Raw genomic sequence first — 24,665 nt, forward strand, 5'->3', positions numbered from 1 at the left:
TTTGTTGATTTTTGAGGATGTTGTAGCTGAGACTATATGCTATCTAAATCACCCCTCATTTTTTCAATAAGATATCAGGATCACGCTCATGATCATGATCATCTTCATTATCATCATGATCATCATTATCATAATGATTGAAATTATTTATCGATTACATTTTCATTTCTTTGAATAAGATAAAATCGTCAAAATGTGTTCTTCATGATGTAAATTAGAGTCAAAGGTGTAACCGGTTACTAATCTATCTTCCCTAGATCCATAATGATCAAGGGATCGACACAATTTAAACTTGACATATGGATAGATCATAATGGGAAAAGTATTTTACAAAATAATATGATATCGTGTATTAAATGCATTCTTCGTTATGTAAACCAATATCATACGTATCACCTAATTCGTCTAAGTGACGAATTAAAGTCTAGTTTGTTATTGTATTTATTTATTAATAGTAGTAGTAGTAGTAGTAGTAGTAGTATAGTAGTAGAAGTATAATTGTTATTTTCAACAACCTCATCATTGGTAATATGATTATGATCCATACCATCATTTTGAATTAAATTATTGTGATTGTTACATTAGTTAGTAGTAGTACCATCGCGATGATTATTTATGTGTAACATCATATCTCCTTTCTGTATTTATTTGAAGTTCAATTAAATATCATGTGTCATTTATTTTAAAAAACTCTGTGATAAAGTTGTGTATTATGTGGAGTCTACTATAAATGCCAGTTATATTTTTATGATTATTATCATGTCCAGTGACCTTACAGGATGGTCTAATCCCTCCTATAAAACATTTCATATAAGCTTTAATTGTTCGCTGTTGCTCAATATATGTATAGCAAATATATATCCAGCCAATATACATGTTATTGTTAGGACACAAATAAAGGCATTATTATGCCCCCGGAAAATTCATTATTAATTTTTGTTCTTCTCAATTCGAATTCAGACACCACTCCACCGAATGTGACGTGTGATGACGTCACAACGAGGCCCTTTTTACCGAACAGTTTTCTTGGACTGAGTGTGGGTGTTTCGTACACGTACGAGGATTCAAACCCTGATCCCAGTGGGATTACTTATAACGTAACCAAAGGACCAGGCGGAGATTTGTTCCCGCCCGGACGCACCCCAGTGACGATGTACGCGGTCGACCTACATGGCAACAGAGCGACATGTCTTTTCTACGTGGAAAATACGCGTAAGTATCTAGAATTCTAGATGGTTTGTGCATACAATGTAATTTTAGACCTTATTTGAAGTAGCAGTTCTAAAGGGATTTTTTGGAGGGGGGGGGGTTCTGGGCAGCTGAAGCTCCATCCCCTTAAAAAAAACCTTCAAGCCCTCAAATATTTCGCGAGGCCAATGTAGAAAATCAATACAAGAACCCTAAGCCCCCGATTAGCTACTACCCCAAAAGATAATAGCTTTTATCTACTCTTCTAGCTCGGATCTCTATTTCAAAACCATCCCTGAAACTTGCTCCCAAGTAAACGAATAACTCGATTTGTTTTCCTTCCTCTGTATAGTGACTGAGCTACCAGTGAATTGCCCAGACCTGAACAGAACGGTCGCCACTGACATGGGACTGCCCACATATTCTTACACCCCTTCCATAGAGGCCAGTGACGTCACAAAGTCCACTTCCGGGTACAGATACCACGGAGGTGCAGTTTCTGTGGATCCTACAATGGCCATTGGTAGCAAGCTAGATGTCGGTACCCATCTAGACACAGTCTTGATTTCGGATGAGGTGCTGAGTAAGACGTGCATAGGGTATATTGTTGTACAGGGTAGGTTGTTTGAACTAAGAAAATGTCTGACTTATCTTAATGATAATCATCATAAGGACAATACACTGGCGGATCTACGGGGGGGGGGGGTAATAAAAATGTGATGTGCATAGAAACACGTATAGATGCCAGGAAAACATCACTTACGTGGGTTCAAAATAGCACCCCAAAAATTTCGCCTCGTCGCATCGTCATTGGATCAAACCCCCCTTAGCAAAAAGCTAGATCCGCCCCTGTAATATAATGGTAATGATGGTCATAACAATAAATTATACTCACTTTCAATGTTATTTCTATCATTAATATATTTACCATCATTGTTTTAAACAATTTTGATTGTGATTACGATTACGATTATTATTATTGTTATCGTTATATTGCTATTATTGTTATTATTGTGGTCATTATTGGTGTCATGAGTGTTGCTTTTGTTTGCTATATTATATAACTATATTCATGATACAATTATTAATGGTAATATCTTATCGCTATTTGTCTTATTTTGATCATCATTTGTTATTGTATTTATTTATTAATAATAGTAGTAGTAGTAGTAGTAGTAGTATAGTAGTAGAAGTATAATTGTTATTTTCAACAACCTCATCATTGGTAATATGATTATGATCCATACCATCATTTTGAATTAAATTATTGTGATTGTTACATTAGTTAGTAGTAGTACCATCGCGATGATTATTTATGTGTAACATCATATCTCCTTTCTGTATTTATTTGAAGTTCAATTAAATATCATGTGTCATTAATTTAAAAAAACGCTGTGATAAAGTTGTGTATTAGGTGGAGTCTACTATAAATGCCAGTTATATTTTTATGATTATTATCATGTCCAGTGACCTTACAGGATGGTCTAATCCCTCCTATAAAACATTTCATATAAGCTTTAATTGTTCGCTGTTGCTCAATATATGTATAGCAAATATATATCCAGCCAATATACATGTTATTGTTAGGACACAAATAAAGGCATTATTATGCCCCCGGAAAATTCATTATTAATTTTTGTTCTTCTCAATTCGAATTCAGACACCACTCCACCGAATGTGACGTGTGATGACGTCACAACGAGGCCCTTTTTACCGAACAGTTTTCTTGGACTGAGTGTGGGTGTTTCGTACACGTACGAGGATTCAAACCCTGATCCCAGTGGGATTACTTATAACGTAACCAAAGGACCAGGCGGAGATTTGTTCCCGCCCGGACGCACCCCAGTGACGATGTACGCGGTCGACCTACATGGCAACAGAGCGACATGTCTTTTCTACGTGGAAAATACGCGTAAGTATCTAGAATTCTAGATGGTTTGTGCATACAATGTAATTTTAGACCTTATTTGAAGTAGCAGTTCTAAAGGGATTTTTTGGAGGGGGGGGGGGTTCTGGGCAGGTGAAGCTCCATCCCCTTAAAAAAAACCTTCAAGCCCTCAAATATTTCGCGAGGCCAATGTAGAAAATCAATACAAGAACCTTAAGCCCCCGATGAGCTACTACCCCAAAAGATAATAGCTTCTATCTACTCTTCTAGCTCGGATCTCTATTTCAAAACCATCCCTGAAACTTGCTCCCAAGTAAACGAATAACTCGATTTGTTTTCCTTCCTCTGTATAGTGACTGAGCTACCAGTGAATTGCCCAGACCTGAACAGAACGGTCGCCATTGACATGGGACTGCCCACATATTCTTACACCCCTTCCATAGAGGCCAGTGACGTCACAAAGTCCACTTCCGGGTACAGATACCACGGAGGTGCAGTTTCTGTGGATCCTACAATGGCCATTGGTAGCAAGCTAGATGTCGGTACCCATCTAGACACAGTCTTGATTTCGGATGAGGTGCTGAGTAAGACGTGCATAGGGTATATTGTTGTACAGGGTAGGTTGTTTGAACTAAGAAAATGTCTGACTTATCTTAATGATAATCATCATATTGACAATACACTGGCGGATCTACGGGGGGGGGGGGGGTAATAAAAATGTGATGTGCATAGAAACACGTATAGATGCCAGGAAAACATCACTTACGTGGGTTCAAAATAGCACCCCAAAAATTTCGCCTCGTCGCATCGTCATTGGGTCAAACCCCCCTTAGCAAAAAGCTAGATCCGCCCCTGTAATATAATGGTAATGATGGTCATAACAATAAATTATACTCACTTTCAATGTTATTTCTATCATTAATATATTTACCATCATTGTTTTAAACAATTTTGATTGTGATTACGATTACGATTATTATTATTGTAATCGTTATATTGCTATTATTGTTATTATTGTGGTCATTATTGGTGTCATGAGTGTTGCTTTTGTTTGCTATATTATATAACTATATTCATGATACAATTATTAATGGTAATATCTTATCGCTATTTGTCTTATTTTGATCATCATTTGTTATTGTATTTATTTATTAATAATAGTAGTAGTAGTAGTAGTAGTAGTATAGTAGTAGAAGTATAATTGTTATTTTCAACAACCTCATCATTGGTAATATGATTATGATCCATACCATCATTTTGAATTAAATTATTGTGATTGTTACATTAGTTAGTAGTAGTACCATCGCGATGATTATTTATGTGTAACATCATATCTCCTTTCTGTATTTATTTGAAGTTCAATTAAATATCATGTGTCATTAATTTAAAAAAACGCTGTGATAAAGTTGTGTATTAGGTGGAGTCTACTATAAATGCCAGTTATATTTTTATGATTATTATCATGTCCAGTGACCTTACAGGATGGTCTAATCCCTCCTATAAAACATTTCATATAAGCTTTAATTGTTCGCTGTTGCTCAATATATGTATAGCAAATATATATCCAGCCAATATACATGTTATTGTTAGGACACAAATAAAGGCATTATTATGCCCCCGGAAAATTCATTATTAATTTTTGTTCTTCTCAATTCGAATTCAGACACCACTCCACCGAATGTGACGTGTGATGACGTCACAACGAGGCCCTTTTTACCGAACAGTTTTCTTGGACTGAGTGTGGGTGTTTCGTACACGTACGAGGATTCAAACCCTGATCCCAGTGGGATTACTTATAACGTAACCAAAGGACCAGGCGGAGATTTGTTCCCGCCCGGACGCACCCCAGTGACGATGTACGCGGTCGACCTACATGGCAACAGAGCGACATGTCTTTTCTACGTGGAAAATACGCGTAAGTATCTAGAATTCTAGATGGTTTGTGCATACAATGTAATTTTAGACCTTATTTGAAGTAGCAGTTCTAAAGGGATTTTTTGGAGGGGGGGGGGGGGTTCTGGGCAGGTGAAGCTCCATCCCCTTAAAAAAAACCTTCAAGCCCTCAAATATTTCGCGAGGCCAATGTAGAAAATCAATACAAGAACCCTAAGCCCCCGATGAGCTACTACCCCAAAAGATAATAGCTTCTATCTACTCTTCTAGCTCGGATCTCTATTTCAAAACCATCCCTGAAACTTGCTCCCAAGTAAACGAATAACTCGATTTGTTTTCCTTCCTCTGTATAGTGACTGAGCTACCAGTGAATTGCCCAGACCTGAACAGAACGGTCGCCATTGACATGGGACTGCCCACATATTCTTACACCCCTTCCATAGAGGCCAGTGACGTCACAAAGTCCACTTCCGGGTACAGATACCACGGAGGTGCAGTTTCTGTGGATCCTACAATGGCCATTGGTAGCAAGCTAGATGTCGGTACCCATCTAGACACAGTCTTGATTTCGGATGAGGTGCTGAGTAAGACGTGCATAGGGTATATTGTTGTACAGGGTAGGTTGTTTGAACTAAGAAAATGTCTGACTTATCTTAATGATAATCATCATAATGACAATACACTGGCGGATCTACGGGGGGGGGGGGGTAATAAAAATGTGATGTGCATAGAAACACGTATAGATGCCAGGAAAACATCACTTATGCGGTGGTCACATCCCGCCGTACTTGCAAGTGCGTGCTGTCTACGTGCAAAAACGTGGGCAAAATTTGGGTATCCGTACGTGTCGAGTACCGCCTCGGTACGGATTTGGGAGCACGCAGACACACCGTAGCACTTTTAGTGCATGAGGAACTTTCGCTGCGTTCGGGCTGCGTTCGGGCTACCGATTCACCCCAGTGCGTGTGACGTGCGTGCCCGGTACTGCCAACGAGCGCACAACGCACTGACTCCGTGAGTCTTTTAAAGGCGCACGTTATAAGTGCGTGGTCCGTGCTTACTCGCCACTTCCCCAGTTTAGCTATCCAATGAGCACGCAGAACTCACGTGGACCGTACCGAGTAAGCACTTACAACGCACGTTGTTCGCACTGATGCAGTAGATAGTCTCTTCGGTGGAATGGGCGGCATCTTGAGGCAGCAACAGCTTGGACTTCTGGAGAACATCGGAATGTCGTCCTATATATAAACACGAGTTCATCGCACGTGCACGCACTTACAACATGCGAGTGAGTAAGGAAACCGTGCGTGAGCAGCACTTGTAAGTACGGCCTCCGTACGATAACGTGGCAACCGCACGGAGACTGTACGTTGTAAGCACGTTGTAAGCACGTACAACGCACTTACCACGTGCGCAACGTACGATGCACGCAACCGTTCACGGCCAGGCGTGGCGTGCGGGCCACGTACTTACACAGTGCGTGTGACGCGCGTTGCCGGTACTCCCTTCCTGCCTTTGCCACTCCCTCCCTACGTTTTCAGAAAAACGTGGCGGCCGTGGCCTCCCCAAAAACCGTACGGACTAAAAACACGCACGGTGGGATGTGACCAACGCTTTACGTGGGTTCAAAATAGCACCCCAAAAATTTCGCCTCGTCGCATCGTCATTGGGTCAAACCCCCCTTAGCAAAAAGCTAGATCCGCCCCTGTAATATAATGGTAATGATGGTCATAACAATAAATTATACTCACTTTCAATGTTATTTCTATCATTAATATATTTACCATCATTGTTTTAAACAATTTTGATTGTGATTACGATTACGATTATTATTATTGTTATCGTTATATTGCTATTATTGTTATTATTGTGGTCATTATTGGTGTCATGAGTGTTGCTTTTGTTTGCTATATTATAACTATATTCATGATACAATTATTAATAGTAATATCTTATCGCTATTTGTCTTATCTTGATCATCATCAGGTGGGCTGTATAACGTACAGACCACCTTATAATTTCGTTAGAATTGCCTTTATTTATCAGGTGGGCTGTATATAGTACAGACCACCTTATAATTTCGTTAGAATTGCCTTTATTTATTATTAAATATTTTTCTTATTTCTAACCACTTTTTTGTGAACAAAATAACACGAAAATGGCTCAATCAAATGCCTTGAAATTTGGCACACATATGTATAGGCATATGTACGAAGCACAATAACGTTTTCAACATTGACCTTCACTGATGACGTCATCTAGGCGCCATTTTGTAAAATTTTACGAAAATCAACTCATGATCATATCTTCATAACCAAAAAGTAATTCTCATTCATATTTATCATGATTAAGGTCAATATCCGTCCGGTTAATTTCAGCTCAAATAATGCGCGCGTGCGCGTACGTCCGCGCGTCAATGCGCGCGCAAAATTTTAAAATGCTCAAAATCGTCTCAAAATCATTTTGCATACGTTTTAGGCCATTCTAAGCATTTTATAAAAAATCGCGCACACGCCCATGCGCGCGCGTTTTCGCGCGTAAAACTATTACATAACATAGAATCACCATTTTTTTTCTTTTATAATATTCCACATATATTTAAAAACAAATTGATACCATGTTTGTCTCTTTATGACTATTAATAACGGAATGATCGACCGTTTAACATAAATCTCGGTGCGCGCGAGCTCTTGTAATACATAGCATATATGGGCAAAAACATGCCTATACAAAATCCATTGTAGCTCTTTAGGATGCAAGGTGACCCCAATTTGTTTTCATATTTTGATAGAGTATGATTCGGAGATATTGTTTCATGTCACATTTGACCTTCAATTAACTCATGACGTCATTATAATGGCCTCCGAACTCAAAATTTCAATTTGCATATTATGACGTCAGCATATTTATGGAAAATTGATTGTATCTCTGTAAATAGTGATTGATTTTCTTCTAAATTTTGAAATGTTCTAGCTGAGACAATTTTCTACAAATGAAGTCATAACAATTGTTAATTTTGACAAAAGCATCATGGCGTATTTTTGTGATTAAAGGAGGAATGTCAATTTTCACATTTTGCGTGTATTCTCTATGGGACATGATTTTTTCTCAAAACTCGATTCTACATTCCCGTCTTTCGCGAGCAATATCTACGTCGTTTTAGCTTCATTTACGCTGAACTTCGAGTATGTTGTAGCTGAGACAAAAAGCTATCTTAAATGTACCCTTTATTTTGTCTCAATTTTTTGTTGGATCAGCCCACCTATACTTGTTCCAAACAAGTATTACAAATCTAGTTATTAAATATTTTTCTTATTTCTAACCACTTTTTTGTGAACAAAATAACACGAAAATGGCTCAATCAAATGCCTTGAAATTTGGCACACATATGTATAGGCATATGTACGAAGCACAATAACGTTTTCAACATTGACCTTCACTGATGACGTCATCTAGGCGCCATTTTGTAAAATTTTACGAAAATCAACTCATGATCATATCTTCATAACCAAAAGGTATTTCTCATTCATATTTATTATGATCAAGGTCAATATCCGTCCGGTCAATTTCAGGTCAAATAACGCGCGCGTGCGCGTACGTCCGCGCGTAAATGCGCGCGCAAAATTTTAAAATGCTCAAAATCGTCTCAAAATCATTTTGCATACGTTTAAGGCCATTCTAAGCATTTTATAAAAAATTGCTCACACGCGCATGCGCGCGCGTTTTCGCGCGTAAAACTTTTACACAACATAGAATCGCCATTTTTTTTCTTTCATAATATTCCACATATTTTTACAAACAAATTGATACCATGTTTGTCTCTTAATGACTATTAATAACGGAATGATCGACCGTTTAACATAAATTTCAGTGCGCGCGAGCTCTTGTAATACATAGCATATATGGGCAAAAACATGCCTATACAAAATCCATTGTAGCTCTTTAGGCTGCAAGGTGACCCCAATTTTGTTTTCATATTTTGATAGAAAATAAATTGGAGATATGATTTCATGTTTCATTTGACCCTCAATTAACTCATGACGTCATCATAATGACCTCTGAACTCAAAATTTCAATTTGCATATTATGATGTCAGCATATTTTTTTTAAATTGACTGTATCTCTAAAAATATTGATCAATTTTCTTCCAAATTTTGATATGTTCTACCTGAGACAATGTTCTACAAATATGGCTGCCATAAATTTTCATTTTGACAAAGGCATCAGGACGTATTTGTGCGATTAAAGGAGGCATGTCAATTTTTCACTTTTTGCGTGTATTCTCTAAGGGACATGAGTTTTTCTCAAAACTGGATTCTACATTTCCGTCTTTCGCGAGCAATATCTCTGTCGTTTTAGCTTTGTTTACGCTGAACTTCGAGTATGTTGTAGCTGAGACAATATGCTATCTCAAATGTGCCCTTTATTTTGTCTTAAATTTTAGTTGGACCAGCCCACCTATACTTGTTTCAAACAAGTATTACAAATCTAGTTTGTTATTGTATTTATTTATTAATAATAGTAGTAGTAGTAGTAGTAGTAGTAGTAGTATAGTAGTAGAAGTATAATTGTTATTTTCAACAACCTCATCATTGGTAATATGATTATGATCCATACCATCATTTTGAATTAAATTATTGTGATTGTTACATTAGTTAGTAGTAGTACCATCGCGATGATTATTTATGTGTAACATCATATCTCCTTTCTGTATTTATTTGAAGTTCAATTAAATATCATGTGTCATTTATTTTAAAAAACGCTGTGATAAAGTTGTGTATTATGTGGAGTCTACTATAAATGCCAGTTATATTTTTATGATTATTATCATGTCCAGTGACCTTACAGGATGGTCTAATCCCTCCTATAAAACATTTCATATAAGCTTTAATTGTTCGCTGTTGCTCAATATATGTATAGCAAATATATATCCAGCCAATATACATGTTATTGTTAGGACACAAATAAAGGCATTATTATGCCCCCGGAAAATTCATTATTAATTTTTGTTCTTCTCAATTCGAATTCAGACACCACTCCACCGAATGTGACGTGTGATGACGTCACAACGAGGCCCTTTTTACCGAACAGTTTTCTTGGACTGGATGTGGGTGTTTCGTACACGTACGAGGATTCAAACCCTGATCCCAGTGGGATTACTTATAACGTAACCAAAGGACCAGGCGGAGATTTGTTCCCGCCCGGACGCACCCCAGTGACGATGTACGCGGTCGACCTACACGGCAACAGAGCGACATGTCTTTTCTACGTGGAAAATACGCGTAAGTATCTAGAATTCTAGATGGTTTGTGCATACAATGTAATTTTAGATCTTATTTGAAGTAGCAGTTCTAAAGGGATTTTTTGGAGGGGGGGGGGGGGGGTTCTGGGCAGCTGAAGCTCCACCCCCTTAAAAAAAACCTTCAAGCCCTCAAATATTTCGCGAGGCCAATGTAGAAAATCAATACAAGAACCCTAAGCCCCCGATGAGCTACTACCCCAAAAGATAATAGCTTCTATCTACTCTTCTAGCTCGGATCTCTATTTCAAAACCATCCCTGAAACTTGCTCCCAAGTAAACGAATAACTCGATTTGTTTTCCTTCCTCTGTATAGTGACTGAGCTACCAGTGAATTGCCCAGACCTGAACAGAACGGTCGCCATTGACATGGGACTGCCCACATATTCTTACACCCCTTCCATAGAGGCCAGTGATGTCACAAAGTCCACTTCCGGGTACAGATACCACGGAGGTGCAGTTTCTGTGGATCCTACAATGGCCATTGGTAGCAAGCTAGATGTCGGTACCCATCTAGACACAGTCTTGATTTCGGATGAGGTGCTGAGTAAGACGTGCATAGGGTATATTGTTGTACAGGGTAGGTTGTTTGAACTAAGAAAATGTCTGACTTATCTTAATGATAATCATCATAATGACAATACATTGGCGGATCTACGGGGGGGGGGGGGTAATAAAAATGTGATGTGCATAGAAACACGTATAGATGCCAGGAAAACATCACTTACGTGGGTTCAAAATAGCACCCCAAAAATTTCGCCTCGTCGCATCGTCATTGGGTCAAACCCCCCTTAGCAAAAAGCTAGATCCGCCCCTGTAATATAATGGTAATGATGGTCATAACAATAAATTATACTCACTTTCAATGTTATTTCTATCATTGATAAATTTACCATCATTGTTTTAAACAATTTTAATTGTGATTACGATTACGATTATTATTATTGGTATCGTTATACTGCTATTATTATTATTATTGTGGTCCTTATTGGTGTCATGAGTGTTGCTTTTGTTTGCTATATTATAACTATATTTATGATACAATTATTAATGGTAATATCTTCTTTATTTTAAACTATACACAATTTTATAGTACAAGAAAATACTGAATGCAACTGTTGTGAAACTATCCTCAATTCCATAGTTTTGTAAACCTACAAACTTTTATCACAGCATCATATATCATTTTACAAATATATGTATCGTGTCAAAATCTTAGTCGGAAACACCATGACCCGCATACAGTGTCAGCTTCTATTTCTATTCATGTATCATCACAGTTAATTGTAGCTCTGATCCTTGTCACAACGGAGGAAACTGCTCCAGCAGTGGATGCACATGTCCTTCCGGTTACATTGGAAGTACCTGTAATGGTGGTTAGTAAAAATTCTCATCATATTTTAAAAAAATTACCGATGTAAAGTGTTGGAGTTTTTTTTTTATAGCTCTACCATTCATGCAGAGTCGAAATACTATCCCACCACCGCACAATCAATGATGATGTAAGCCCTCTCGGTGATCATGTACAGTACATCCGATTTAGATATGCATGTGTCATTTAAGCGAACCGTTAGGTCGTCTTACTCTGCACATACCGTGCATAATATCATCCATTACTCTGCTAGATAAGTTATATAATACGAATTGTATTGACGAGATCTCTAAGGCTGCAGATATTTCTGCATATGCACATAACAATCAACTTTTACACAGCACAGTAGAATTAAAAAGTTAAATTTTGAATGCAAGACTTAAAAGGAAATCTGAAATGGTCCAATGTCCTTTGTGTGAACAATCTTTGTTATGTATTGTTGTCTAGATAATAAGACACACTAAAATGTGTTAGAAATTCCTTCATTATTTTCCATACAGTTGACTGCGGAACCAATTCTTGTCTTAATGGAGCAACCTGTTCAAATGATAGTTGTCTCTGTCCTGCCAATTATAAAGGAATCATTTGTGAAACAGGTAACTTTTATGGATAAAAAAGATACCTATCCCTTTTTTTATCTAATCTTTAAAGTTTTCAGCATATATTTAAAGAGATTCGCCCAATTTAGGTATAGCACAACGCGATGAAGCCCAAGCTCTGCAAGTTATACGTCTTAAATGATTTGTAATGGAGATGAAGGCAATAATGATGGATAGAAGGTGTGACAGAAGAAACAGACAAGACATTCAGAGAGATGTGCATTAGTAAACAGGCCAAAGTAGCTTAGACATGATTTGTCTACGGGGGTCATCAGCAGTCGACGACTCGATTGCACCAACAAAACAAAAAACACCTCCATATTTCAAAACTCGATTTTATTTAATTTAGGGGACTCTTTGTTGCTGGGCTGTAATGTACCTTTCCCCAGAAACACTTCAAGTTTGAGAAAATGGCAATTCGGGGGAAATAACATTGGGCTCTTGGTGAAATTTAAGCTGATGAAGTAAACATGATAAGAAAATTCTTCCCTGGGCGACTCATTATATATTTCTGAACCGCAAAGTTTTGAACGAATTTACCCAGAAGGAACTGTGATTGCAGTTCAAAATTCAAAAAAATTAATGTGCACTGAGAGATGGTAAAATTCATGAATGTCCGTGCTGTGTGTAAGTCTTGGGCTGGTAAATAATCTCCTGACACTCTGCTGACCTTGAATCCATTATTTCACGGATGACTTAGCACAAGTGAAAGGAATGCATAACCAAAGCTCAAACATTATCAAAGTTGTGTCATTACTACAGTATTATTGAGAAACAGGTTCCATTACCTTGTAAACTGATCTACCGATATCGTATATAATGTCCATAATTGGATCCAATTGGATGAAATCATGGTAATTTGATTCATAAAAGCTTCATTGATATACTTTTTGTTATGCTACGTTTACACGTTTCCCCGGCGGCCACGGCAGCCCCGTTTGCCCGAAACGTAGTGCGCATTGGGGTTTAGACCAATTTTATCTCTGGATTCAAGTTTTGTTAAGTCTTGCCAAGTTTTCTCACGGTCTACCACGGTATCCGTGACGGGCCGTGGGGGGGGGGGGGGGTGCTGAGTCCCGGAGGCTCCAAGGCGCACTGCGGTTCGGCCCGCGTGCTACCAGGGATGACAGAGCGTTCCCTCCCGATCCCTCACGTTCTGTTGGGGTCCTTCACGTTTCTCACGTTTTTATCAAGTTCTGACACGTTTTTCACGTTCTGTCAAGGCTTTCTACGGATGAAACGTGGACGCCGGGCAGCTTTGGAGCACGGTTGTGCCCACGGTATAAAAAGAAGGCCTCCCAAGAACTACTGGTGGTGGTGGTGGTGCAGGGCGGAGGGTTTTCGAACGACTTGGCTTCTTCGGTGGCATAGCTTGACCTTCTTTCTTCGTATTGATTAACGCGACAAAACGGCTACCATACATCCTGGCCTGCCGTGAGAACCGAGGCAAACCGTGGCAAACCGTGGCAAACCGTGGCAAAACGTGGCAAAACGTGAGAAAATGCGCAGCAACCGTGAGGCAACCGTGACAAAACGTGCACTAAACGTGGCAGACCGTGACAAAACTTGAACAGACCGTACGATGCCGGGGAATGAGCGGGCCTCCCGTCCCACTACGGATCACGTTTTGTTTTGTTACGTCCACCCCGTTTTACGACGGCCTACTATGTTTTTCATCCGCACCGTGACTGCCGTGGCAAATGTGTTGACAGTTTAAAAATCTGACACGGTATCCACGGCAATCACGGCCTGTCACGTTTGCCCATACGGTCCCCCGCGTTGTGTCACGTCAATCCCGTATCGTCAACGGTGGCCTAAAACGTGGTTGCCGTGGCCGCCGGGAACATAGTGTAAACGTAGCATAACGACTTTTACACTACAGGTCGGCTTGTACGGGCGCCACCACTTCCGGAAGTAACGGTGAGTAAGAATGGTTCAGTGGAAGGTCGTGTTAACTTAATCGTGGCAAGTTTTTCCGAGTAAGAGCGTATGGACAACAAATGGTGTACGTTAAATATTTATAGAATATTTGTTAATGCAGGGAAAAACTTACGCTGGGTAGGAATCCACGTCTATACATGGGTATTAATAAATGCAGCTACATGCTTTAAATTTCTTCTTCTGTTTAACCTGTTTAATCTTCCATTGCAGATGTAAATGAATGCCAAGAAAGTGACCCATGTGCGAACATTTCCAACAGTTTCTGTTTGAATAATATCGGCTCTTACAAGTGTAACTGTTATGAAGGCCACGAGATTGCGACAGTAAATGGATCCAAAGTGTGCAGAGGTAAGATCAAAAGGGTTATATGGTTTTATACTGTAAAGGTAAAGGGTTAAATACTAACATTTGCCCAACATGGGAGTAATTATGTGTCAAATCAATTTTAGGACAATTTCATCCCCAATGTGGTATATATGGTTTACCTAATCACCATCAGCTTTTACTACAAATTGGGCAAAATCGCCCAATTTGGTATTATAAATGTTCAAATGTTTGTCGGACCAAGAATCTTAGACAAACATCTTGGTCGAACAAATGATTACCATCGTGTTAAGATTTTTTTTACCGTGGGCACACATTTCGCTGTTGAAGTTAATCAATATATAATTAACAGAAGTACCATGTAGTCCTACTGATGACGATTGCATTATTTGCTTCCAATCTTAATTACAATCTAACAAAGAGGGATACATCAAATAAATGAAAGTAAATAAATGATAATTTAATCAACAACTGCTCATATTTTTCTTTCCCTTTCCATACCTCCACCCTTACCTCTACCTTTGCTCTCCCCCTTCTTCCTTCATATCCTTGGTCTTTATCATACAGAAGCTCCTACTGTTGGGTGTGCATCTGATTCTTGTCTCAATGGAGGCACGTGCATGGAGGAACCAACGTACCTGACATGTACATGCCCGACAGGATATACCGGATCCAGATGTGAGAGAGGTAATGGCGGAAGACTGTGATGTGGATTTCATTCAAAACACACGGGCCCTTCGTTTTGACGCGTTATTCGATATGGATCAAAACCGTTTACGACCACGTGTTTTTTTTTATTTTTTATACAAATCTGGTCGAGCTGATCCACCAGTGTTTATCCCTATTGCTCTTGTCACTTACCGAACCTAAGTAGCGGTCATGAGACCTTGAGCATTCTGATGACGTTGAAATATCTTCTTTCAATCGATTGGTAATGCACAAACGATAGACCATTGATTTAGAGAATAAGTCGAAATAAATGGATAATTATATAAGAGTAGGAAAAGTTCCATCGCATTAAACAATTGATTTATACTGATCTATCTTCCGAAAAATGTAGTTCTCCTCGTTTTCACTTTGTGCGTTTTATTCTTTAGATCTGACCTGTAATGGTGTTATCTGCGATGAAAGTCAAACCTGCTTTCAAAACGAGTGTGCTTGCAGAGCTGGGACTGTTCTGGTGGACGGAATATGCCTAGGTAAAATCATTGTTCAGTTATCATATTCAGTTATAATAATTTCAAGTGTTCAACAATTATTTAAATAATCTCGGGCTTTGTTAGCTAAAGAGTACTTGTATAACCATTTGATATTTTCATGATTCTGATTAGTATTTGAGTGATGTAATCGATTTTTCTACCCTTTGATTATACTATTAAGCCTAGTATTTGATATGATATATTTGTGCACAAACGATAAAAAAGAGGACATCAAATCAAATTTAATACACAAAAAGTCCTCTTCACGTTTTTCAGTAAACAAAGCTTTTGATTTATATGTCCCTTACCCCGATTATATTGTTTAGTTCCATTTCATTAGTTTTAGGTTTAATTTCACTTGTTCCGCTCCCTGCCCCTTCCTCTTTCCCATGCTGTCTCTCCTTATCCCTCGCTCACATACATAATTATACAAACACACACACACACACACACATATTCTTTATCTATTTCTCTCTCTCTCTCTCTCTCCCTTCCCATTGCCTCTATCTCTATTTATATATCTATAGATAGATAGATAAATAGATAGTTGTATTGGTCCATATATTTAAAACATAGAAAATTGGCCTCCACTGGCAGCAAATAAACAAAATACAAAGTAGTTACAAAATAATTGATAAACACTTAGGTGTATACGTCACACAATGTACACAAATTCACACGAAATCATGACATTAACAAAAAAGCATGAGTATAAATTACCTAGTAATAGGGAAAACTTAAGAAAGGATTCGACATTTAAAGATTGAGAAGAGAGAAAAAGGTCGTAAGGAGACTAGATTGAGGAGCAAATATAGGAGAGAGAGGGGAGAGAGAGAGAGAGAGAGAGAGAAGGAAAGAGAGAGAGAGAAGGAGAGAGAGAGAGAGAGATAGGAACGAAAGGTGGACACGGTGGAGGAGGTAACGGAGAGAAGAGGATATAAATATCCCTCTCTTTCTCACCATATTTGTTCCCTTCTCTCTTAAAGGTGACTGTTCTCCTTCATGCAATTTCGATCGGGAACGTTGTTTACGCTCTAATACCGGGGAAGCTTCTTGCGAATGTCGTCCAGGATACAGGCCGCTCCAGGGGTCGTCAGCTAAGCTGAACTGTGTCCCAAGTAAGTTTAAGATATAGAATGGTATTAATGGGTATGCTTAAATCCTTAAAGAGATCGTACAGTACATTGCGAGAAAAAAAACTGTTCAGAAACTACACTGTCGCTCATAAAGTTGGAATATTTTAGTTTTACCCCAATTTATGGAATTATTTTTAAAATAATTTAAAAATAATAAATCTAGATAATAGTTTACATTCTCAGATTTTATTGAATAATAATTTGCCAATGTGTGTTTTGTGGGACTGCTAAAGCATGTGTATGCTACCATGCTTATCAACTAGGGGACTTACGCCCTCAAGCCATAAATTACAGTAATGAGGATTAATACCCCACAAAAATGCAGTAATATAGCACATCGACACGGTTTCGATCCTGGGGCCTCACAGTTACGAGGCCATTGCTTTGTCACTGAACCATGACTGTACACAGCGGGAGCTAGGGTAGGGGGCAGTTTCCATAAATAAAAAAAAAACACAGAAAATGCAATAAATTTTTAATAATTTATTGCTTTTACCCCGGTTCCCAACATAAATCTTCTGTGTGCCCATGCCTTGAGCCATAATGCATGGCCGTCCAGAGATTTTTTTTATGTTGGGGACCGGGGTAAAATGCAATAAATTATTGAACATTTATTGCATTTTCTTTTTTTAAATTTGTTTATGCTATATTAGTGCATTTTTGTAGGGTATTAATCCTCATTACTGTAATTTATGACTTGGAAGACCAGCAGCAACAATTATAGTTGCAGCTAAAAAAAATGGGCTACCAGCCGTATACGGTCCCTTTTTTCTATGTATGATCACTTTATATGTATTTGTATCTGATTTTGTTATACGGAAATTAAAAAAAAACAACAACAAAGGGCGTAAGTCCCCTAGTTGATAAGCATAGCAGTCACGTAAAACACACATTGGCAAATTGTTATTCAATAAAAATCTGAGAATGTATACTATTATCTAGATCTATTATTTTTAAATTATTTTTAAAATAATTCGATAAATTGGGGTAAAAAAAAATCCACCTTTATGAGCGACAGCGTATTTGGGGGAAATTCCATTAGTAATTCATAAGAATTTAAGAATTCTGTGAGTGTTTGGAATGATCAAAATGAAAAGAAAAAGAAAATAAATCTTGCTGAGAACCACACGTACTGCACTCAAATATGATCATATGGGACTGCATACACATATGATATAAAATTTAGGTCTCCACGATAAGATAAACGCATAGACCAATAAATATGTTCCATTTGATTTGATTTGATTGCATTAATATTTTGTTTTAGATACATTGTATTTCAGCTTGGCAATAATCTGATGAACAATGATTTGATGAAAGAAACTTTATAAATCACTTGATTGTGTTGGTTTATTTTATATCTTCACTTTCTCCAGTACGAAGGATATTCCTCATTACATTCATCATCTATCAGTTTAATGGAGCTCCTGCCATCTTTGCTAATACTTACCTCAATCCGGAGAGTTCCCAGTTTCAGATAGGCTCTTCTGCTATAGCCTACGTGGTAAATAGTTACTTTATAATGGACCTACTATAGGAACTAATTAAAATGGGAAATAAAAATGCAGGAGTCTACAATAAATATCCACTCTTGGCGTTTAGGTTGGGTAATTCAATTTATAGTCCTCATGATTTATGGGAACAAACAATGCATGTGTACAGCGAATGATGTATTTTGACAAATCAACATAAATCATTAAAATAAAATTATGATAAAAGAAATAAAAGAAAACAAAGTGGATATTTTTCTTGACATTCATACTTTGTATAATGCTGTATCTGTTTAATTAAAGAGCCATGAAGGGGTCTCTGCAAAGCATAGATATTTTACTCAACGAATACAGTAACAAATTAATTTAAAAAAAACCTTGTTGTAGTCAATGCTTTTAACAAATGTTGTTACTAGGTGCATTTTTTTTAAAGTTCATATACCTGACCGTGCTTTTACGACACCATCCAGTCGAATAAGCCCATTGTTCATTCCCGGTAGCTGGTGATCATGTACATGCTTCTTGTTTACACCCGTTAACAAATATTAAGAACAAAATATCAATATTGTTTATATGATAGCATGAAAAGGAGCTTACCTAAACCATTCGGTGTTCCCCTCGAATGTGTTTGTTCATGGAAAGTATAGAAATTAAAAAAATAATCCTCCAATAGTTGTCATAATTTGATTGGAAACGACCCTTTTTGTAAAACTTCAAACACGTCTCATGTTTTGCACAGTGTGTAAGACAGGATATAAATTATGGACTCTGATAAGGTTTTATAAAGAATAACGGACATTGTGCTTACCGATTCCTTTTACTCATATTGATACTGATACTGGCTTTTGGGTATGTTGGTGAGCTTTTCTTTAAATTCTCATTATTTGAATATTTGTAAAATTCATACATTTAGCTGCCCAGGGTGTTGCAAGCTCGAGGAGTCACTGGCATAGTCGATGCATCCATCGGCCGCTTCTACCAAGGCAGTCTAGGAGTGGAGGTCATGCTTAGTGCTGATGACAACTTCCAAGGTACGTGTAGGTTTGCAAAGGGTATTATGCTTACCCCTTCCTGCATTAGGCGAACTTTGGCCTACGCTTGTCCATGAGCCTTTCAGATTTGAGCAATTATGTATTTATAATATCTTATTATCCATCAATTTAAAAGATAAAGTTATCATGTTTATTCGCCTGTACTTGGAACTGATGGGTGGAGAAGGGGGGGGGGCTTACAACATATAATCACCATCTCCTTTACACTCATAAGTTGACCTTATACATTCATGTTACAATGCAGACATTTTTTTGTTAATAAACAAGACAAATTACATACAACTTACATAAAAGGTAGAGACAAAGTCACTTATGCTAAAAAGGAAGCTTAATATATAGCAAACAACCGTTGAAATATCAAAAACCATTGCTTCCTAATTGTATCTAATACAGCTTTAAAATAAGAGAACAGACCACATCAAGATGATGATAGGACACTTCAACGCAGGTTGGAAATGTCTAACTTAGTAGCAAAGGTCCCTGATTTAAGTTCTTAAATTAGATCAACATGTAAAACAATAAAACTTAATACTTTTGAATCCAACATATGGCTGCACTAAATGAGTGAATGAAATAATACATCCTATATACATCTGGAGAAAAAAATAAGGATAACTTTGGGATTCCTAAGAGAAAGTGCAAAATTCTATTAGAAAAAAATTTCATAATCATTATTATCATCATCATTATTATGATGTGGTTTACCTTTTTTTTTTTATTATCTTAGAGTTACAGGATACACTATTCAAATTGAATAGTTTCGATGATTATTAGAAATAAATGCATATTAAATATTGTCAACGTATTTATTTTTTCCCATCTTCATATATTTTCTCATGGGGAAGAAAAAGAAAATTGAACTTCCTTTCCAATGTGCCATATCTATCGAATTTGATGATCACGCTATTTCACAACTCACTGCTTCTAGCCTTCACAAGGGCCTTCATACTCTTGTCTTTCACTCTTCTCTCTTTCTCTCTCTCTCTCTCTCTTTCTCCTCAACCATCTCTGCAGAGTCCCAAGTACTCTTCCATGCCTGTACGCCTCTTACCTTATACATTTTCTGTCATAACGCCAGATTTTTTGAAACGTCCTATTCTTGAATTAGAGCTTGAAAGGTGAACCTTTAACTCTGAACCTTGCCATTGCAGGTAACGGGACTACCATGACCTCTGCTATTACGGAGGAGGGAGAGAACAACGATGAACATCTCGCTGTCGATGATGAGGACATCCAAATAGGTTTGAGATCACTGACTGTGGCAGGTAAGACGGATTCATTTTGATTTATTTCTTTAAAAAAAACTTTGGTAATCAATCGAAGAAAAAAAACGAACAGGGAAACGATTTTACAGCCATCTCATCAAGAAGTAGATGTATCAAAGGCGTGGGATTAAAAGTCGTGGATTCAAACCTCGGCATAATATTAACATTAATATTAATATTAACATTTTTTTGACAAAACAGTACAATCTAAATATCCTTTTCTTCATCTATCTGGTACATGTACATAGTTTAGTCTTCGAATGTACTGTGCGCTGATCCTAACTGCCGGAGCTAAAGCTGGCTAATGAATTTCAAAGTGGCCACTGAGAAGTTGTTTCATATGTTATGTGCTATACAAAAACGAAATTCTGTTTTCAATATCAAGGCTAAAAAGATCTCAGATAATATTATGTGGAAAAAACTAATGCCAGACAACTTGATCTACCATTTCCATTGCTGATGTTTACGTCTTTCTAAACGGAATTTAGTCCGAACTCATTATTTTCAACATCATTTCATTTATTTTTTCATTATAGAAATTATGGATTACGATGAATGTGGGAACGCTACTCTTAACGACTGTTCTATGGATGCATCGTGTAGGGATATTTCTGGAGTCGGTTTTAACTGTACATGTAATGGCGGATTCATCGATCTCTATCCAAGTTCACTCCCGGGACGTTACTGCAGGGCTGTGCCAGGTATGCTAAACGGTTTAGATGATGTTGTCAGAGGCATAGCCCTAAACATGAATGGGTCGCTAGCGTTGGGATCGGGGGAGGGGGGGGGCAAGGGGGAACCGCTCGTACTTTGGTGGATGAGATGCAAATCAACAAGAAGTGGAAAGTGAAAAACATGTCATAATATTATATTTGTATGTAATATTTGCAGTTTGGTATTAGACTTCATCTACTCCTAACATAACCGCTACTAAAGCACTAGATCTAATCTTAAACGTAACCCCAACAATATTTTATTGGCTTATAGGATCAATGATAAGTTGTATTTCGTATTTTACTTTATTTTACTGTAAATATGATGATATTAATCTCCGGACTTTTACATTAATTTTTTTTGTTTTTCTCTCTTTTTTAAAATAAAAATAAACCGGAACTGAATTGAATTGAATCAATTCAGATGTATACCTTTCTTTTCCTTTTCGTTACAATTACAGGAGGTTCATTAAATGTGGGTTTGATAGCTGGCTTAACAGCTACAGTAGCCTTTCTACTTCTCTTCGTATTGGTGATGGCGTACATGATCATCCCTCGGATGAGACGAAGGAAACATTCCCAAAACATCAAGCGCTTCATGAGGAATCACTCCAACACCGGATACTTCTCGCGAAGTGAAGAACCCGATGAGTTACAGGTACTGAACCTTTAAGTATCTTTTTTTTTTACTGGAACTTATTGTTTGAATTATGAGAAGGATTATATACATGTAAAATATATTGTTTTGATTTTGAAATGGACAGAAAGAAATTGATATTTGCTTCGGGCTGGCTGTATTTCCTCTTTTTAGAGGGGAGGGGAGAGGGTGTATCGTCATGTTTAATAGTGATCATTTATTCGTTTCTAACCTGTCTTAAAAATGACAAAATACAAATAACTTAAAGGTTAGCAAGTTAAGATTTACCTCGTGTTGAATTCAATTTAGGAATTCTAAATGAAAAAACTATTTTGAAGAAAGAATAATACTTCTCTTGCTAGACAGCGTGATAACAATGATGTTTGGTTTTACCACGCGGTCCCAAATGGTCGCTGATGCTTAAAAACAAAATTATTCAAAATAAGTCAATGTATAACTTCAGTCTAGCATTTTGTTTTATGAATTGTTCTTCTTTATTCGATCTACTTCTTTGTGTAATTACTTTGCTTATGTGATATGTCTTGATAATTATTAAACATTAAATCATTACTGAAAGGCATGTCATTCTTTTTTTTCTGTGGCTGTGCAGATGAAGTATCGAGATGGAAGGTCGGCACTCTGAATTTGATCACCATGAGCCTTCCATGCCTGATTCTGTGCATGATATAGACACGATGAACCATGGGTTTGAAAACGATATGTACGACACCGTGTATGATTACAACGGCGACCCCGTCGACGATCACACCGATAAAGATCACGGACGGAGCAACATGGATCTCAGTGTGGTCTATAGTGATATTGCTCGTGAACTTAATGACCGTAACTACGATGAATAATAATCAATATTTAAATGACAAATCGTGACATTTGATAACAAAAAATACCTGAGTCATTTTTACTACTTCTGAGGAAAAACGATAACAAATAAATCTTTCAGTGATGTTACACGTTTTCATTTGATTTACATAGGCAGATCGTTTCATTCATACACAGTTTAAGATTGAAAATTGACTTATGGTTATTGAAAAGGGGCGGGGGGCTCTACTATACTAATTTAAGCGAATGTCTCAATTTTGTTTAAAGAAAATGACTGGGCAGTATTTGTAACTGCCTGCCTATGTATGTATTTTCTTTTGCTTACGTATTCTGTGAACATATTTTTTTCATAAGGATCATTAGCAGTAAAATGTTATTTGATATTTTTGCTTTTATATTATTCAGGTTTTACACATACGTGTATGCGCTTACTTTGGGTGTATTGGGGTGATGAGTTACTCATTGTATTTTCTTGTATTTTCATGTAAATCATTAAAAATAAACTTGAGTTCTGTTTTGTTTTAAAATTAATTCTCAAAAAATCGAGACTTACACTGAATGTTCAAGATTACAAATAAATGTCATTTGCCAAACAATTTTGGTAAAAAATTTATACTGGCTGAGTAATGAGCATATAGAAAGATAAGGAAATCAAGGTAAGTAGGCCCGACACCATTTGAGTAGTCCCACATACATCTTTATGTGTACAGCGCTTGTTACTTCACCAAGATTGGGCCAAAATTTATTATGATTTTGATGACTCCAGAACTTTGCAGTACACTCCAATACTTACATGCTACATGGTCGACTTTTCCTGATCCATTCCACACCTTTTCTTTCACAATGCAATCGCATGACCAGAACTCAACTTCATCTTTAACTCGGGAGTATTCTCCTGCATATTATCTTATTGTATGCTCGAATTTCAATTTATAAGATGTTTGTTTTAATTTTATTTGAAATAATAATAATGGTTTAGTTATTCAAAATATACATCGCAGCCCGGGAGCATGTTATGTTTCTAGAATGTAAAAGAGATATCATTACTCATTTGAAATACCTCGTAAAGAAAACCAACTTAAACTCTCAAAGGATATGTTTGTAAGATTTTATTAGCAAGATAACAATATTCTGAAGAAAATTAATTTTATGAAACTACGAATTTATTTGAAAACGTATATTATCGTAAATATTTCGAAAGTAATCCATAAATCTGTTTTAAAATAAGATCGTTTTATAAGTCATCTTAATCATTTGCATGACATTGTGTTAAAAGTAACTTGTAAAGAAATAAATGAAATACCTGTCTAGTAAGGCCACTCAATGAAAAGAGAAAACTGCAGACAATATTCTACAACACACATTTTTGGTGTCTCGAGGGAGACCGAACGAATGGCCACTATAGACAGGTGGCCTTTAAAGAGAGGTGGCAACTAAAACAGGTTTGACTGCGTAACGTTTACAATGTGAGGGTTGATATCATCACAAATGTTTATCTCATTTATCTGACGTTAAAAGTATTTCAATTAATTATTAGTTTAAATGCTTATGTTTTATTCATCGATCAATCGATTGATTGGTTGACTAGATAGTTTAATAGCGTATGGTGTGAATATATATATATACCTCTTTTTTTCTCTCCCCCCTGTCCCCTTTTTTTCTCCCACTCTCATTCTATCTTTCCCTTTCTCTCACTCAATTTATCTGTCTTAATATGTCTCTGTCTCTCGCTCTCGCTCTCTCTCTCTCTCTCCCTCCCTGTCTCTCTCTTCCTCTCCTGTCTCTGTATCTCTTATTTTCTCTTTCCTTTTCAATCCCTCAAAAAAAAT

General features: G+C 37.2%; 1 protein-coding gene across 1 annotated transcript; it reads left to right on the plus strand.

Annotated features, from left to right (window-relative positions):
• The first annotated feature begins 728 nt into the window (after positions 1-728).
• Positions 729-23,387, plus strand: LOC105447229. Its single transcript, XM_030996829.1, has 20 exons — positions 729-1,212; positions 1,541-1,804; positions 2,849-3,100; positions 3,430-3,693; positions 4,740-4,991; positions 5,323-5,586; positions 10,000-10,251; positions 10,585-10,848; positions 11,549-11,644; positions 12,141-12,236; positions 14,391-14,528; positions 15,072-15,191; positions 15,602-15,703; positions 16,690-16,821; positions 18,216-18,343; positions 19,243-19,360; positions 20,533-20,646; positions 21,183-21,347; positions 21,821-22,017; positions 22,607-23,387. Exons 1-20 carry the CDS (start codon positions 909-911, stop codon positions 22,637-22,639), a joined length of 3,555 nt encoding a protein of 1,184 aa, XP_030852689.1. The 5' UTR covers positions 729-908; the 3' UTR covers positions 22,640-23,387.
• Positions 23,388-24,665: the final 1,278 nt, after the last annotated feature.

This window comes from Strongylocentrotus purpuratus, unplaced genomic scaffold (assembly GCF_000002235.5).
Source record: "Strongylocentrotus purpuratus isolate Spur 01 unplaced genomic scaffold, Spur_5.0 spur5_scaffold_3, whole genome shotgun sequence".
In the NCBI taxonomy this organism is placed as follows: domain Eukaryota; kingdom Metazoa; phylum Echinodermata; class Echinoidea; order Camarodonta; family Strongylocentrotidae; genus Strongylocentrotus; species Strongylocentrotus purpuratus.

Bases quoted from the DNA above. Each gene is read 5' to 3' on its own strand.
- LOC105447229 (XM_030996829.1), top strand. From the start codon at position 909: ATGCCCCCGGAAAATTCATTATTAATTTTTGTTCTTCTCAATTCGAAT. The intron at 1,213-1,540 runs GTAAGTATCTAG...TCCTCTGTATAG, and splicing joins TTTCTACGTGGAAAATACGC to TGACTGAGCTACCAGTGAAT. The intron at 12,237-14,390 runs GTAACTTTTATG...CTTCCATTGCAG, and splicing joins AGGAATCATTTGTGAAACAG to ATGTAAATGAATGCCAAGAA.